The 17,046-nt window shown below is 37.9% G+C and overlaps 2 protein-coding genes across 2 annotated transcripts in view; both read right to left on the reverse strand.

The window, feature by feature from the left end:
* pde11a (phosphodiesterase 11a) overlaps nt 1-11,104 on the reverse strand; it is a 40,629-nt gene extending 29,525 nt beyond the window's left edge. The window contains exons 1-2 of the mRNA XM_062431831.1: nt 10,313-11,104; nt 9,535-9,693 (exon numbers count right to left, since the gene is read on the reverse strand). Of these exons, the coding sequence (XP_062287815.1) occupies nt 9,535-9,693; nt 10,313-11,104 (951 nt within the window). The remainder of the gene's footprint in view (nt 1-9,534; nt 9,694-10,312) is intronic.
* Nucleotides 11,105-12,303: 1,199 nt separating this feature from the next.
* Nucleotides 12,304-14,575, reverse strand: LOC133992927 (cytochrome c-b). Its single transcript, XM_062431725.1, has 3 exons — nt 14,456-14,575; nt 13,654-13,830; nt 12,304-13,561 (listed from the first exon to the last, which is right to left on the reverse strand). The coding sequence occupies exons 2-3, from the start codon at nt 13,823-13,825 to the stop codon at nt 13,416-13,418; spliced, it is 318 nt and encodes a 105-aa protein (XP_062287709.1). The 5' UTR covers nt 13,826-13,830; nt 14,456-14,575; the 3' UTR covers nt 12,304-13,415.
* Between the last annotated feature and the right edge of the window lie 2,471 nt (nt 14,576-17,046).

Consider the following 17,046-nt stretch of genomic DNA (forward strand, 5'->3'; position numbering starts at 1 on the left):
TGTATTAGTTTGGAATTGAACTGCATTTCTTTTTCGCCTCCACCCCATGTTGATTCAAAATGTTCACCAATATGAAAGCACACTCAGAGGATACACAGGGGAGGCTGCAACTGCATGCTATTAAGACAGCTGTGATATGAATACACAGGTTGAACTATACGACTACAATTACCTCACAATGTTGCCTTATCTGAGAGACATTCAGCCCCCGTAACGTGGAATCAATAGAATTTAGGTTGTGTGCCTCCTTGCTCTGCCTCTTTGTTTAGCTATCTATCTTTAGCATCTGGCTGCTGTGTAAACAATACAATCAGTACAACAAACCCACTAATATTTACCAGCCTTCAGTCTTACCTGAGGGTAGGGACAGTACAACAATACATGAATGGGAAGTTACTCAGCTGTGGCTACTGATACAACGAAATCTCATTCCTTTTAGAAGAGATAATGCATCAATTACTCATCGACAACAAATGAACATGTGAAGATCGGGATCCTACAGCACTGTGTGGATAACTATGAAGCTTGTATCTATAACCTACTCCATAAAAATGTTCTTAGGTAGTCCACAGGTTGCAGGTACACAACCCTAGGTACAGTTGGATATACAGGGAATTAATAGACTAATATGGGTTATTTAAATTTGCTTTAGTAGAAAATATGCTTAAAATATAATAAAGTTTCAGTCTAACACATTTTAAGCTAGCAATAACTTGTTGAACCCACCTTGTTAAAATCACTTTTGCCTAAAATGTTTACAGTATCTTTACCTCACCTACAGTAATTGTTGTCATTTTATTTACTATTACTTTTGTCTTATTTTTTTATGTAGTGAAGGGTTTAGAGGCTAATTCAATTGGAATTTGTAATTCTGTGAAATGCTACTGAATGTTTTGTTTTATGTGTTTTTTTAATTGTCTGTTTGTATGTTATTTGGAACACTGTATTGCTGCTATCTTGGCCTCCATTGAAAGAGAGATCTTGTAATCTCAGTGGGATTCGACTGGTTAAATAAAGGTTTAATAATATAGTATACACACACATATATATATACATACATATATATTTTTTTTTAACCTCTCTTTGATTAGTCTGTTTTCTAATATTTTGTTATTTTTTTAATGTTGCATTTCTTCGTGTTTTATAACACACATTGTATTGCATCTTCTTGTATGAAATTTGTTATAACTTATGTTTCATATTATTATGTATGCTTTGCCACTACACTGGTATCTGTTTGAATGGCTATATGGTGTTAGTGTTATGTTTGTTGCATTTTCAAGAATGACAATGGAGATAAACCCTTGCCATGTGGAAGTGTATTTTATACTCTATGATTAAAAATACTGATGTGCAGTGTGGCAGTATTGTACTCACAGTAGTGCTATTTAATCATCAAATAAATTGAATCAATCAACACCATCCAAAGCTCTGGCATCTCACACTGATGTGTATATTATGACACTGTTTAGTATCATGCTAAGTACAAATGAAATCACTAAATTAATAACATTTAAACTGATAAATGTGAATGAAACATTTACTCCGTCATGCTAATGAGCACATTAACTTTATGCACTTCACTCAGTTATACATAATCATAAGTGCTCTATGCAGCTGTTGTCAAGACATAGAAAACAGATGATGCTGAGCAATAAGCTCGTACATAATGCTATTTCAGCTGTCCTGTGGAATTCTCTAATAATGATCTTCCAGAAAGGCAGTGGCCATCAATAGCCCCAGCAGGAGCAGATTCATTAGCAAGCAGGACTTTGGGGATCTGGCTATGGATCTGCCTGTGGAACTAACAGGCAAACCCAAGAAAAGCACTGCTCTCTCTAATTACATTCTGTCAGGCAGGCCATTATACAAGGTTGCATTACAAACAAGACTTTTTTGCCTAGAGACCTGTGGACTGACCAGTAAAGAGTGGTTTAATAACAAAACTAACTGGCCAAGTCATCAGGGACGGTTAGCTCCTCTACCCTCAATGACATCCTACTCCACAACTGGAATTTCATATGAGGCAAAACCAAGGGAAATTACACAGCCATGTCTTTTTTTCTTTCTCCACTTATACCACATGAATGTCAGCTACTAGTTGATTATAAAAAACGGGGCTCACGCTATGTGTTACAGTGTTGCTGTTTTGCCAAGAATTATTCTCAGGAATAGAAATTAAGCCCTCAATTTTCTCTGATCTCATATGTGACTCCCTAGCTTGTGTCAACAAAGCATATAGCAGTTTTGCAAATACACTAAGCAATGATAGCTTTTCTTTTTTAAATTAAGTGACATAAAATATGCATGCAACCACAATTTACACCTCAACACATTTAACAAAGTATGTCACTGTTATTTATTTAGAAAATGTATATTTACATGAATAGTGATATGAATGATAATAATACACTTAAAAGATGAAGATAACATTGTGTAATAAAATATAAAAATTAAAATGTATACAATAAAAATTTGAAATAAACTGAATTGACTGGCTGTAATTTGGGCACTAACACAACACATCTAATATACATACTGTACCACACCAGAGGTGGTACTCAATATCAATCATACATTAATTATGAATTTGTTCTCTACATCGCAGGTTCATGGAAAATAGAGTGGTCACAACAGCTGAGAAGCATATGTTCAGTGCAGTAACATTGCAACAGATTCTTTGTTAAAACTTGCTATTCTTCAGATTAATCCTCCTGTGGCCATTAAGAGAGCTTGCAACTTAATTATTCTGAATATGTGAACCTTTCAAACTGCAGTGACTCTACTGAGGGTTTTTTGTTGCTTTGTAAACAAGTTCACATAAAACCTAAAAACTAATGTGTAGTTTCTTTATAAAGACAAACTGTAATGCTGATACAGGCATGGCAACAAAACCTGTGTTTGTTTTGTGTCAATAATTAACAGCAATCATGTCTTCAAATTCAGTACATTGTAAATTAGCAGAGATGTGAGAACTGCATTTATTAACTGGAAAACAACAACCCAATGTAATGAAGCCTCACGGAGCAACATTCAGAGCTAACAAAAACAACAGTAATTTAAAATATAGATTAAAAATGTAATATGAAAAACTGTACATGAAATGTTGTTTGCATTAATTACTTATCCACATTAAACTCATTACGAATAAAATTTAGTTTATGATAAAAAAAAACAAAACCTGCTCTTATCTTAAGATCAGGTCGGTCCAGTTATTGAATTTATGCCAACACATTCAGCAATGATACAAGATTGTTTACAAATGCTAATTTCTTATCTGAAAAAAATTAGTATAAAAATTAGTGTAATTAACATCAATAATTACGAATTATATGATGAATGAATTTACTAATCAACTGTAGAGATTAGTGCCACCATGGTTATTGTGATAGTTATGGGCTTTTATGCATGTTAAAGATGAGCAATTGTAATCAGTGATGTCAAATTCTATGTAAAATATAACCAAAACAGAGATTGTTGTTCAAATTTAACAATGAGTAGTAAGCTAGAGGAAGTTTGCAGTATATTCTTATAACGGTCATACAGTTCCTAATTATTTAGCAGCATTATCTGCCTACAATGTAAAATATAAAATAAAATCTTTATGATTCTCCAGCTGATAAACTCTTAATCTCGTCTGTGGAGACTTAAAGCAAAATGATGTGACTATGTATCTTCTTAACTAAAGATACATAGTCAAACTAAATTTCAAAATTTTCTTTTTAGTTAAGTTAGTATTGATTAGACATTCCCTCCAGATGTGACACAGTGTTTGGGGATTACTGCTGCGAAAAAATTGCCAAAGTTCTCCCACCAAAACAAAAATAGTTAAAATACTGTATGAGATAATTCCCGTGTTATTTTACAATAAATTGTGGAAATATTTACAAATTGCAAGTCAATTAAGAAATCATAATGATACTCATGTATCAAGTTTCAGTGAGTTTATGTTTCTCATTAACATAGACATTTCTCTCTGTTACTGCTAGCTTGTAAAGTTATCTAACCAGGAAGTTGAATGTGTTTCTGTCTTAAAATTACTATGAGGAACATTTAACTGGTTATGAAACATTATCAATTTAATACTGATGCTTCTATATGACCTGGATAAGCAAATGAGTCCATCAGCAAGTTATTCTAAAATCAGACGGAACAATTTACGACACCCAGACCTGAAAAGCCTAGCATTGTTAGCATAAGTGAGGACGCTACTCGAACAAGGGTACGACATTTCTCCTTGTTTGATAATATTAAAAGTAAAGCTAGACTTGTTGGCTTTGCGACTTACTATAAAGGGAGGAGTCTCTGTCTGTATGTGTGTCTGTCAGTTCTTTGCTTTTCTGAACAGGCATGTTTTGAATGGAGAGAGCAAGAGAGAGCTATGAGATATGTGTGTTTCCTGTATTATTTTAGTCACACTAGTAACGTGGGATGGCACGTCGGTCGGTCAGTTCACATCTTTGGTCCAGACTGATATTTCAACAATTACACCCTGACTTTCACTTCTCATCTCAACATCTATTACATGGATTGCTGCACAATTGTGTAGATATTCATGGTTCCCTGATGATGAATACTAATTCCTTGACTTTTCCTCTCACACCAATCGTGAGGTTGACATTTGTGGTATGTGAAATGTCTTAACAAATATGGATGGGTTGAGACAAACACATATTTATAATCATGCTCCTCCCAAGAGGAATTGTAATCACTTTGGTGATCCTTTTTCATCTAGCGCCATCATCAGGTCAAAATTCCAAGTTTTCCAGTACTTGGGTTTATGACCAAATACCTGCAAAATTAATGACATTCAATCCATCCGTCAGTGTCAGCTGTACTTTGTGTTTAATGAAAATGAACAGAAAAAAAGCTTTGGGTAAACTGTAAGACTCTTTGCAGAGGAGCACCATTAGTTGAATGGTTACAGATCCCTTATACCCCTGAAATGTCACTCTGATTTTTCTAAGAGGAACTGCTCTGTGGACATTGAGCCATAATCCATTATATCAAGTAAGTCAGTTCAAAATGAATGCAGTCGACAATAAAAATAAAACAATCCAGACCAGATCCAACATCTGCCTACATATTATACTGATACCCTGCAAGAATGTATTTAAAAACATCTGGCTCCAAGCAGAAATTGTGTTTTCTCTTCTTTCACTGTAGATTTACATTGTGAAATCATGTGAAAGTGGTTATTACAGTATTGCATCAAGTAGATTTTACAGGGATTGTTGCAGCTAGAGGGAACAGTGGTGATTGACAATGCTATTTGACAATCACATATTAAAAGAAAATCACGAAATGAAAGATGAAATGAAAGAAAAGCTAAATCAAGGTAATGATGCAAAATGTAGAATTAGCATGATGAGGATCCCTTACACTTAAATTGAATCAATAGCCTCATTTCCCCTAAGAAGATAATGACACAATATAATTGTACATGGGTTGAACCATTATCCAAGTTCCCTCAAGGAATTCACTCCTGCAGAGCATCAAAACAACACAATTATGGCAGCATGGGATTTGAAACCAGCTATATAACGTGTTAAAATATCCTATATGGTTTTACTTTGTAGAGAACTGCATTCGTTTTATTAAAAGTCAAATCTCTGGCTAATGACATTTGTTATTGCCGTATCATTTAATGCTTTGAAAAGTGTGATATGTTTGTTATTACAAGGTCTTCCCTGAAAGCAGAGCTGCAGCTGTAGCTGCAGCTGCGCTGTTCGGGGAGCTTTCTGTTCTCTGATGCTAGCATTGCATTTCATTACTAATTCACTGTAGCCATCCCAAGCATTAGTGTGATGTTAATGCAATGTGAAAAGTACTCAACACATGGACAATGAACTCAACACATGGGGAAGAAGAAAATAATTCACAGTTTGCATCTATTATGAACAATGGATGGAATCTAGAGATGTAGTTTTAACAGTAGAACTTGAATTGAGACAAAAATATAATATAAATATAAAATCAGAGCCATTTGTTACAGTAAAACCTAACTCTAATACAAGTTGTGCTTTCATGTTTCATTGTTTTCTACCCTTTTATTCAACCATATGCTGATTAACAACACACATGCTCCTCATGCCTCTTTGATGATGGACAACCCCATTACTTAAATAGCATCCATCAGCAGAATACTTCAGTCGTCTTGGATCATATGTCTGATCAAAAAGAGAATATCTGTGCAGCTTGCCTAAATTCCCTGTTACAAAAGTGTGCATCAAAGACTAATATGTAATAACATCTTCAATTTTTTCCTAATCACACTCACAAAGTTACACACATTCACACCTGGAACCACACTGTACCAATCTAATCTGTCGGCCATTGAGCAACTCCAGTCACCAAACTCTACTACACCTCTTCTTTTTCTGATGTTAACTCTTCGACAACCATTAAAAATAACATAAGAAGGTGGACATGTTGGCTGCCCTGCTCAGCATGCAAGTGACAACCAACAAGATTCTGAACAGCTTGTGTAAAGTTGTTATTCTTGGTGACGCCTCAGGATGATTTGATGATGCTGAGAGACAAACTATGGCCAAGCCAGAAACCAAGCACTGAGACTCAGGGCAAATATACTACACGTCATGACAAGTGAGCTGGGTGAATTATTTAAATAATAAATATTATTTACATTCTGTTTGGACTCAGGAACAAATGGAGAAAGAACAAACGCTGCCTGCTGTTTATCAGATGACATATATGCAGTCACTGCTGCTTGTGAAATATTCTATTTGAAAGAGGATGCATTAGGAAGACAGATGTGACAGTGTAGCACGAGCTCCCTTTAAACTCTGAGGACAGTATGTGATGTGGAACACATTCAAGGTTGGAGAACTTATCTGGTTTGATGATGAATTTGGTCTATCTTAAAGGGATTTCTATATTTTAAGCTCTTTTCAGTGTTGTCACAACAAAATATAATTATAGTCACACAACACAAAGGTTTGATTTAAATATAAAATGCACAGATCATGATGCATAAACCTAAAAAATATATTGTTATTCTATAGTGCTGTCCTGTCCTATTTTAGGGCGCTTACATGAAAAAGTGTCAAGATACTATAGATACTATTGCTTTGTTAGGTGTAAAGTCGCATATATAATATAATTATTATTCATTTGAAATGTGCGATTTAGTTACTGTGAGAGAGTCATTAATTTAACTGTTTCATTACTGTCTTACAGAAAAAGAAAAGAAAAGAAGTAACAATAACCAAAAAGACAAAAGCAAAACAAAACAAAAAACAAGGTTAAAGACAATTAAAAACAATAAATCACTTAAAATCTACTCCAATGCTCAAAATTCAGGGTACAGAACAGTTAGCTCTGACCTCTGAATCCCACAAATCCCCCAGTACATCTCTGATTTGTTCAGTGATTCAAATAATAAATAAGTAATGTATAAAGATAAAAAAAAGATAACAGTAATCAGAGTATCAGGCCACAGAAAGGTCCCCACGACTGAAGATTCACAGATGAAATGAATGCACTGTTCCTTAGGATGTTTCATGCTTGCAGGTCACAGTGCAAATCATAACATATGAAAGCGACAAAATATGAGAAAAATGTCCCTTTTGCTTCAATTCATCTTGCTTTTAATATATTTGCTGTTGCAAACTCATGAATATTGCAACATTGACAGCAATGAAAAATGACATCACTGCAACCCTGCTATGCTTGTGCACCACTAAAACTAACACAAAATCATATTTGGCAAAAAAACAACCACAAAACAACTGAGTAACATCCCTGAAATGCCATGTATGAATCATGAAGCGTATGAGCATTTACTTCAGGCCTACTTTCTCCTCTGCACTGCAAAAATAACAAATTAAAGCTGCAAGCAGCGATGAACGGGCCCTCGCCCCCCCACGCACTGCCCCAAAACATTGTAAAGTGCCGTACGTGCATGTCGGTGCATGCCGCAGTCGCAGGGCAGACACATTGGGCACGTAGACTTCTTGGCACCCGGGCTTTTATTGAACATTGTGTGATGGGGCTAACTCACATTGCCTGTGTCCACTATGTGGCGCTAGAGATCACCCACCAATTATATGTCATGTTGGAGTGTATGATGTAGAGAACACACTCTGTAAATTTCATATAAATCGGATAATGTTTGTCATATGAGGCTGACTTCCTGTGTCCAGTAAGTGGCGCTGTGTATGTGACACAGTATTGATGCATAGATGTGTTCAGGGCGGGACCCTCTACATGCGTGATTAATTTGGTGTAGATCGGACGATGTCTGTAGGAGTTGTAAGGATTTCCTGTTTTTGGCGAAGGATCGAATGGCGAAGGAAATTGTCGGCACCGCCACGCCCAAACCAAATCCCTAATCAGAAAGTTTTTGATAACTTTTCATCTCCAAGGTCTCAAGATGTTTTTGAGTGAATTTGAAGTTGGTCGGATTAAATCCCTAGGACAAGTTCGTTAAAGTATGGGGAGTGGAAATCGCCAAAATCACACATTTATCAAAATGGCCGACTTCTTGTTGGAGTGACATCATGGGTCCCACTGACTTTTTTTGTGCATCTGGACATGATACATATATATACCAAATTTCGTTCATGTACGTAAATCTTTCACATTTTTATATACGTTAGGGGGCGTTATTGAGCCATTTTGACCTGATGGTGGTGCTACAGGAAAAATCAGTGTATTGCATATTACAGTTACATATGTCACCCAGAGGGAAAAATGTACGTTTGTTCTAGATTTCATTGCAAAAATGTCAACAAACAACAAATGTCAAGGGATGACCAAACTTTTTCAGATACATCATTAAGTCTTTACCACATTTTGTGCCAATCAATGAAGGAAACTGTATAGATATTTCACTGAATGATTGAAAACTGAGACATTACACATGAACAAAAAATGATCAACCTTGTGGTGGCACTAGAGGAGAAGTCCCATCATATTAGGAATGGAGCATGAATGTCTGTATAAAGCTTATTTGGTCTGTGGACCAGAGGGGTGGACTGACCAATTGTCTACCAGCTATATGATAAAATGGTTATGTGTGTCTTTGTGACAAAAAAAAACTACGGCCTAATCCTTATCTATATCCCTTGCTTTGCTATTCTATCAAATACAATACTAGTATGTAAGCATAATAACTAAAATTACCTAACCAGTGTGACTTACAGTCCCTTTACTCATAGCTGTTCTATTTATACACACATGAGGAGTGGCCTGTACTAAGACTGCCCCAAATGTTATTTTTATCCGTTCTGTGTTTAATCAAGTTGATTGATTCAGACTTCAAAACTCTATGGAGGTTTTGAGTGAAGATGCAAATCTACTTTTTGCAGGAAACAAACATTTGATACACAAGAACTGAGAGGATGATAACTGGCTGTGAGACAAATATTAGAATCAGACAAAAGGAGAAATCAACGTTATCATCTTTTTCTATCCTGCACATTCCAGGCTGGCAGCAGGATACATGCTATATTATGGTAGCATGTGATCTTCACCCAGCATTTGTACTCACAACTATAAGAATGAAATTACCTTTGCATCATCTTCAGTGAAGAGTACTCCACTTGAACTCTTGTTGATGGCCTGAGCAACGCCAATGATCTCTCCATCGCTGTTGCGAATGGGCATGCACAAGAGCGACTTTGTTTTGTACCCTGTCAGCTTGTCAATTTCATCACTGAACCGACGATCCTGCAATCCACAAAGAGAGTACAAAACAAAGACACAGTGTAAGCACTTACTGCAAAAAGGCAGTTTTCCCTTCTTACTTTCAGATGACAGTGCAGTAAGATATATAGCTGATCATCTCAATCATCTCGGACACAAAAAAGACAACAACAAAGGGGTATATATACAGCAACATAGTCTCAGGTGTGCTTTATAAATGTATGCTCTGAACCTGGATAAATGTCTGAATTGCAGATGTGATGCTCAGATAACTGCTGTGTTTGAACAGCAAAGCAATGTAACTAATTTCTACTGTAGATGTTTGGTCAATCAAGAAAAGGTCTTCCTTGCTTTCAGTTTGTTGTCTCTTGTGCTTGAATGTAATATTGTCAGATTTTTTTTTACGAGTTTTCCTTTATTCTTTTTGGTAAGTGATGATTTGCCTGACACAAGCTTTGTCCAGCTGACTGTTGGTGTTGGTTTCAATGCTCTTTTTTCTGTTACACAGTCTAATTGCTGATCAGTTCACTGTGACAGATATAATGACAGGCTGTAAGAACATCATCTGTCTCCATAGCCAGATCTCTCTCTTTCTGTGAGTCATGCAAAAGCACACAAGCATGCATGCACTAAGAAGAAGCACCTGATAAGCGTCAGGGATGTTCACTGTCTCTCCGTGTTCAGCCACATATCCAATGATCCCTTTCCCCCACGGCACTTGAACTTCATCTGAATTCATTGAGGGTAAAACTGTGGTACCTGCGTGCACGTCAAAGAATTTGGACACTAGTGTCTTCTTGTTGCCAGTGCCCTCCACTAAAAACAAGGAGCACCGGTCTGCATCGACCATAATACAAACAAACACAAGGATTTTGTAGCTGAGGCTCGTTAGATCCAAGTCGTTGGATATGTCTTTTACAAGCTCCAAGAAAAACTCTCTTTCGTTATGTTCTTTGAGGTAATATTTGAAATCCACGGCTGTGGACGGGTATTGGGGGATGTTGACTCTGGACTCCAGCAGTGCGCTCAGTATGTGCGCAGTGGTCGGAGGCAAAGAGCTCGCCTTCCTCAGCAGAGCTCTCCTCCTCATGCTCGTCAGCGGCTCCTGGGCCCTGGAATTGACATGCTCGTCGTATGTCCTGTTAACATTGATGGCCTTGGATCTGGCAAAAGTTTTGCGCAGCTCCTTCTGCGAGGCTCTCCTTTGCAGACCATCACATTTGCTCGCCCAGCTATCTTTGCACGCGCTTCTCTTCTCCTCTCTCGGCTCGGCGGGAGCTGCTGCAGATGCCGGACTTTTGCTAGCCTGGTGATTCTTGAGCCATTTCTCCACCATGCTATAATTCCCCTTTCTGTTCAGGTAGTCCTCGAATAACTCGGGGTGCGAGTCCAGAAAACTTTCCACGTCAGAGAACACCATATTTGGCACTTCCATGTTTGTTCTTCAGATGGTCCTCAGTGAACCAAATCCATGAAGTCGCACAAAGAAATATCATCTATGATGCTTTACTGAAGGTTAAAGTAGAGAGTCACTTATACCACAACTTCTAAGATGCATTATGCTGGAAACACCCCTAGATCACTGGCTACATTTCCAGTTTCCACTCTGTAGGGAGTGAGATGGACTCTCTCTTTGCGCACCAGCATATTCCTCCACAGCATCTTCACACCGGTGACTCGATTTAAAAACATTAAAGGTAATCTAAAGCAAAGCAGCGTGGAAGCAAATTCCGACTCGCAAGAATCACAAGAACTGGAAATCTCATAGAGAGCCACTACCGAGCATCACCGTCGTATCTTGTGTGCAAATGATGCTGGCTGTGGTTGGCTCGATCCCGCTGACGCTCGCGTCGTCACACTGACAGGAGCTCAGGGTTTGTTTCAGCAGTTCAGCCCTGTGGCCATTTGAACCGTTTAGCCTCCTTAGAAAGGCGCTGCAAGTATGATGATGATGATGATGATGGCATGCATAATATACACGGTGTAAACTATACAGTGTACAAACATAAAACATATTGTTAATGCTTACAGTGGTGTATGTTTGTTCACTGATGGTTACTTTTATTATAGGAAGCTATAATGCGACTTAAAAGCAGAAGCCCACCGTGTGGGTTAATTATAATTTAATGAAATAGTCAAACAGAATGGGGACCTATGTATTCCCTTTCAATGCTTTGGTCATGATGATAATGCTGACCGACAAGAGCAATCAAAGTGAAATACTGCCACTTAAGAAAAATGTTCAGTATATTATATACGGGATCTGGACAATAAATATATTTCATAATATCAAAACCTTGGCAAGTGTGGAATCTGCAGTGGCCTTTACCATTAATTTATGTAACATCGAGGATTTTTGGCAGATGAATGTCAGAAAATCAAATTCCTTTAAATACTAAATTATTAGTCTGGATGCAAATGTTCCCTTTGAACGCTAGAGGGAGTTATACTCCACCCATTGGAATGGACATGAACATTTATAGTACAACACTAATGGTTGAAATGGTGTTACTTGCATCTCCTATCATGGACGCCCCTTCATTTTTAAAATTAAGCTCAATCAAAGAATGATTTTCTCCCTTCGTGTTACTTCATATGATTTTTTTTAGTGAGGAGGCAAATTATGAAAAATAGTACCATTTCAAAATGTTGTTTTATTTTAATTAAAAAAGCGGCCTGACTACAAGTTTTTTAAAGCATTGGTATGCAGGACAATGAAGAAAACCAAAACCATGACACCTTCACTACCTTTAATGTATGAACATGCAATGATCCAAATGCATTCAATAACTAGCAGCCAGTCAAGACAACTGATTCATATGCAAAGTTTCTCCATTTTTCAGAGGTCACACAACCTACTACAAAAACATGCAACAGGTGTGGAGAACTCAAACTCAGACTCTTTAAAACTACAAACTGCAAGGCACTTCATTTAGGGCAAGAAGTTACTCTTCCAGAAATTACCCAAACATATACAACATAACACACATCACACCTGCACATGCAATATTCCAATGTTGAAATTGTATACATGTATTGCAAAATGCAAGGGACAAACCAAGCCACTTCACGCTTATCAAATCCCTTGAGGTAAATCTTAGAGCTGCACACCCTCTGGCAACAGCCAGATGTTTAAGTATATCACTCCAATTAGGTTCATAAATGCACCACATTAGCCTTAATCCTCATCATGTATTTAACCACCCTTTCTTTAAGAAAACTCAATACTGAACAATTATTCACTTTTGGATACATTAAGTCAAACAGATCCTTAAGAAATTTTAAAAATTGTGTATAGTGTCAGTTATATTCTTAACCTAACTTGAAATTTCAACAGTGACAATTAGAGACTTTGAGTGTATCATCAACTCAGAAGCAAGAAAGGTATTCATTACTGGAACAATCACGAACACAGAATCTACAGAGAGAACAAAACATACTGGATAACTGTAATCTAGAAAACAAAAAAAAACAGCTTTCAGTCCCTACATTCTAAATACACAGTAAATGGTTTAATAATTTATGTAAGAAAAAGAACCTGTTAAAACCAGGGGATATCATTCACTCCACCAAAGAGAAGGATCATGTCAGAAACAGAAGAGCTGTGACAAATGTGGCAAGTTATAGTGCTGGCGCAACTACTGCTAGATTGCCTGCAGTTCTGCCTGAGTTTTGATAAAAAAAATGAAGATCCCTGGCCTCTTGAGCAGTTTGTCAAGACACAAAATTGGCAAATGTAGAGTTTTTTATGAAGTTGCAGACTTCAGATATGCTATGAGGTCAGTACGCTCATTCTTCTTTTTGATGCCAGCGAAGATCATCTTTGTTCCTGGAATGTACTTCTTGGGGTTCTCCAGATAAATCATCAGGGTGTCCTCATTCCAGACAATGCCTGGAATTAAAGTGAGCAAATGAGAATGATGATTTACTCTAAACAGCATGATCTCTAGGAATATACCCATAGTGTTAATATACAGTATTTACCTTTGCTTTTGTTGGCATCAGTATAGGAGAAGCCTTCTGCTTGGCCTGTTTTGCGTCCAAACAGACCCCACAGATTGGGTCCAACCTTATGTTTTCCACCCTCCTCCACAGTATGACACTGGGCACACTTCTGGACGAATGCCTTCTTTCCTTTATTAATGTCTACAGGCATGGCTTCTGTGGAAAAAAATACATAACACACTCAGGATATTTGGACTTCAATGCTGTATTAGCTTTTAACTGTCTGTCACTCTTATTGCTAAACAACATGTCATTGACTCGACTGCTGCTCTCTCTCCCTCTACTATATATATTTAGAAAGAATTATAAATGCAATCCCTCATTTAACCACAAGGGGGAGTAGAAAAGTTGCGCAACTAATGTGACCCCGCCATTGTTACAAAACCGGGTTAGAGAAGTTCGGTTTAGTTAACTTTATATGGTGTAAAACAAGCGGTCTGTATGCATTTACTACTTCTGTCATATGAATAATCCGGCAAAACAAGTGTAACATACGGTAACTTAGACAGGCCCGACGTGTTAATGTCTGATATTAACATCTGGTAATAACGTTATCTCCTGTAGTTCAATGTCATCAATATCTGTGCTGTGAAAGGCTGACTAGCTGATAATACAATAATTAACAGAAATAGAGAGGAAATAGCGGCCTTTTTTCAGGAAAGAGGACTGCCCACGTTGCATATAAGAAAGAACCGGCTCAGTCGAAATTACGTCGAATAAACAAACATATTATTTAAAAAACGACAAGAAACGTTTAATATTCAGATTATTAAACTATTACCTGTATTTAGCGTGTAGTTAGTCGAACGAACTGAAAAACTTCTTCCTCAGCTCCTTGGCTTCTGCCTTTTTGCCGGCTCTTTCTCCACTGATTCACAAAACGTGCTTCCTTCCCGTGAAGTTACTCGCTCCACGTCATCGGTCAGCTGACCTGTTTCATCATGCTCGTTACGTCACACAGCTGTTGAGTAAGAAGTTTTTTAATGGTTTGATTTATTGAACACACATATTACAGTTTTATTTAGTTTTATAGTCAGAATAGTACAAAGTATAAAGTGACACAAACTGGCAAAACTACTAAAGCTGACAGGATGCTGTTGATTAGCTATATGGATGTGGGGTGCAACCTACAGTCCAGGTCCTGTTGCAATAAGTGAAACAAAGGCATACAATAGCTAGTTAACAGCACCTTGTCTATACAACGTGTGTTTACAATCACACACATGCTGACTGAAGGTTGTAATGAAATAAATAAATATCTTGTAAAACTGGTTGTTTTATCAGTTTTTTTGTTTGTACATTCACATAGAAACACCGCGTTTCTCTGAGCTCCAACTTACTTTAATGTCTTTCTGGAATTTCTGCAATTAATGTGAAGCATTTTTAAAGATATATATTTTTTATTTTGTTATTTTGAAGAAAAAAAAGAAACTTTAGGCAGCGATAGTCAAAATCTTTCCCAACAAAAATCTCCAACAAATGTTGACTAATATGTAATGTGCTCTCAGCTTGTCCAAGTTGACCAGTGGTGGTCGTTATGTCAGAAGGCTGTTGAGTAGGATTTTTTTGTTCGAGTTATTGACCACATATTAGTTTTTTCTGGATTATTGAAATTATGCTCAGTTTCCCAAAAGTCTAAAACACAAATGCATAACTGCATCTTCACACATTTCAAACTTCCATGTCAAAAGCAAACTCTCAACTCAAAACCACCTGACCTTACATGTAAACCAAACGTTGCCCTCAGACATCAAACAAAACTCATTTAATACACTTACACTACAAAACCACCACCACATACCGGTGAGATCAATTTAAAACACTATGTTAAGAATCTGTTACTGCAATGATTTCCCCCCAGAACAACCTCTTTACATGATGAATGCAGTATAAAGACACAACACATGTACAGTATCTCACAATAGTGAGTACACCTCTCACATTTTTGCAAATATTTCATTATATCTTTTCATGGGACAACACTATAGAAATGAATCTTTGATATAACTTAAAGCAGTGAGTGTACAGCTTGTATAGCAGTATATATTTACTGTCCTCTGAAAATAACTCAACACACAGCCATTAATGTCTAAACAGCTGGCAACACAAGTGAGTACACCTCACAGTGAACATGTCCAAATTGTGCCCAATTATGTCGTTGTCCCTCCCTGGTGTCATGTGACTCGTTAGTGTTACAAGGTTTCAGGTGTGAGTGGGGAGCAGGGCTGTTAAATTTGGTGTTTTCTCTCTAATACTCTCATACTGGTCACTGGATATTAAACATGGCGCCTCATGGCAAAGAACTCTGAGGATCTGAAAAATGTAATTGTTGCTCTTCATAAAGATGGCCTAGGCTATAAGAAGATTGCTAACACCCTGAAACAGAGCTACAGCACGGTGGCCAAGATCATACAGAGGTTTTCCAGGACAGGTTCCACCCGGAACAGGCCTCGCCAGGGTCGACCAAAGTTGAGTCCACGTGTTCAGCATCATATCCAGAGGTTGGCTTCAAAAAATAGACGAATGAGTGCTGCCTGCATTGCTGCAGAGGTTGAAGAGGTGGGGGGTCAGCCTGTCAGTGCTCAGACCATACGACGCACACTGCATCAAATTGGTCTGCATGGCCGTAGTCCCAGAAGGAAGCCTCTTCTGAAGCTGATGCACAAGAAAGTCTGCAAACAGTTTGCTGAAGACAAGCAGTCCAAGGACATGGATTACTGGAACCATGTCCTATGGTCTGATGAGACCAAGATAAACTTGTTTGGCTCAGATGGTGTCAAGCGTGTGTGGCGGCACCCTGGTGAGGAGTACAAAGACAACTGTGTCTTGCCTACAGTCAAGCATGGTGGTGGTAGCGTCATGGTCTGGTGCTGCATGAGTGCTGCCGGCACTGGGGAGCTGCAGTTCATTGAGGGAAGCATGAATTCAAACATGTACTGTGACATTCTGAAGCAGAGCATGATCCCCTCCCTTTGGAAACTGGCCCGCAGGGCAGTTTTCCAACATGATAACGACCCCAAACACACCTCCAAGATGACAACTGCCTTGCTGAGGAAGCTGAAGGTAAAGGTGATGGACTGGCCAAGTATGTCTCCAGACCTAAATCCAATTGAGCACCTGTGGGGCATCCTCAAGCGGAAGGTGGAGGAGCGCAAGGTGTCCAACATCCACCAGCTCTGTGATGTCATCATGGAGGAGTGGAAGAGGATTCCAGTAGCAACCTGTGCAGCTCTGGTGAACTCCATGCCCAAGAGGGTTAAAGCAGTGCTAGATAATAATGGTGGTCACACAAAATATTGATAGTTTGGGCACAATTTGGACATGTTCACTGTGAGGTGTACTCACTTGTGTTGCCAGCTGTTTAGACATTAA

Source organism: Scomber scombrus, chromosome 13, assembly GCF_963691925.1.
Source record: "Scomber scombrus chromosome 13, fScoSco1.1, whole genome shotgun sequence".
Lineage (NCBI taxonomy): Eukaryota > Metazoa > Chordata > Actinopteri > Scombriformes > Scombridae > Scomber > Scomber scombrus.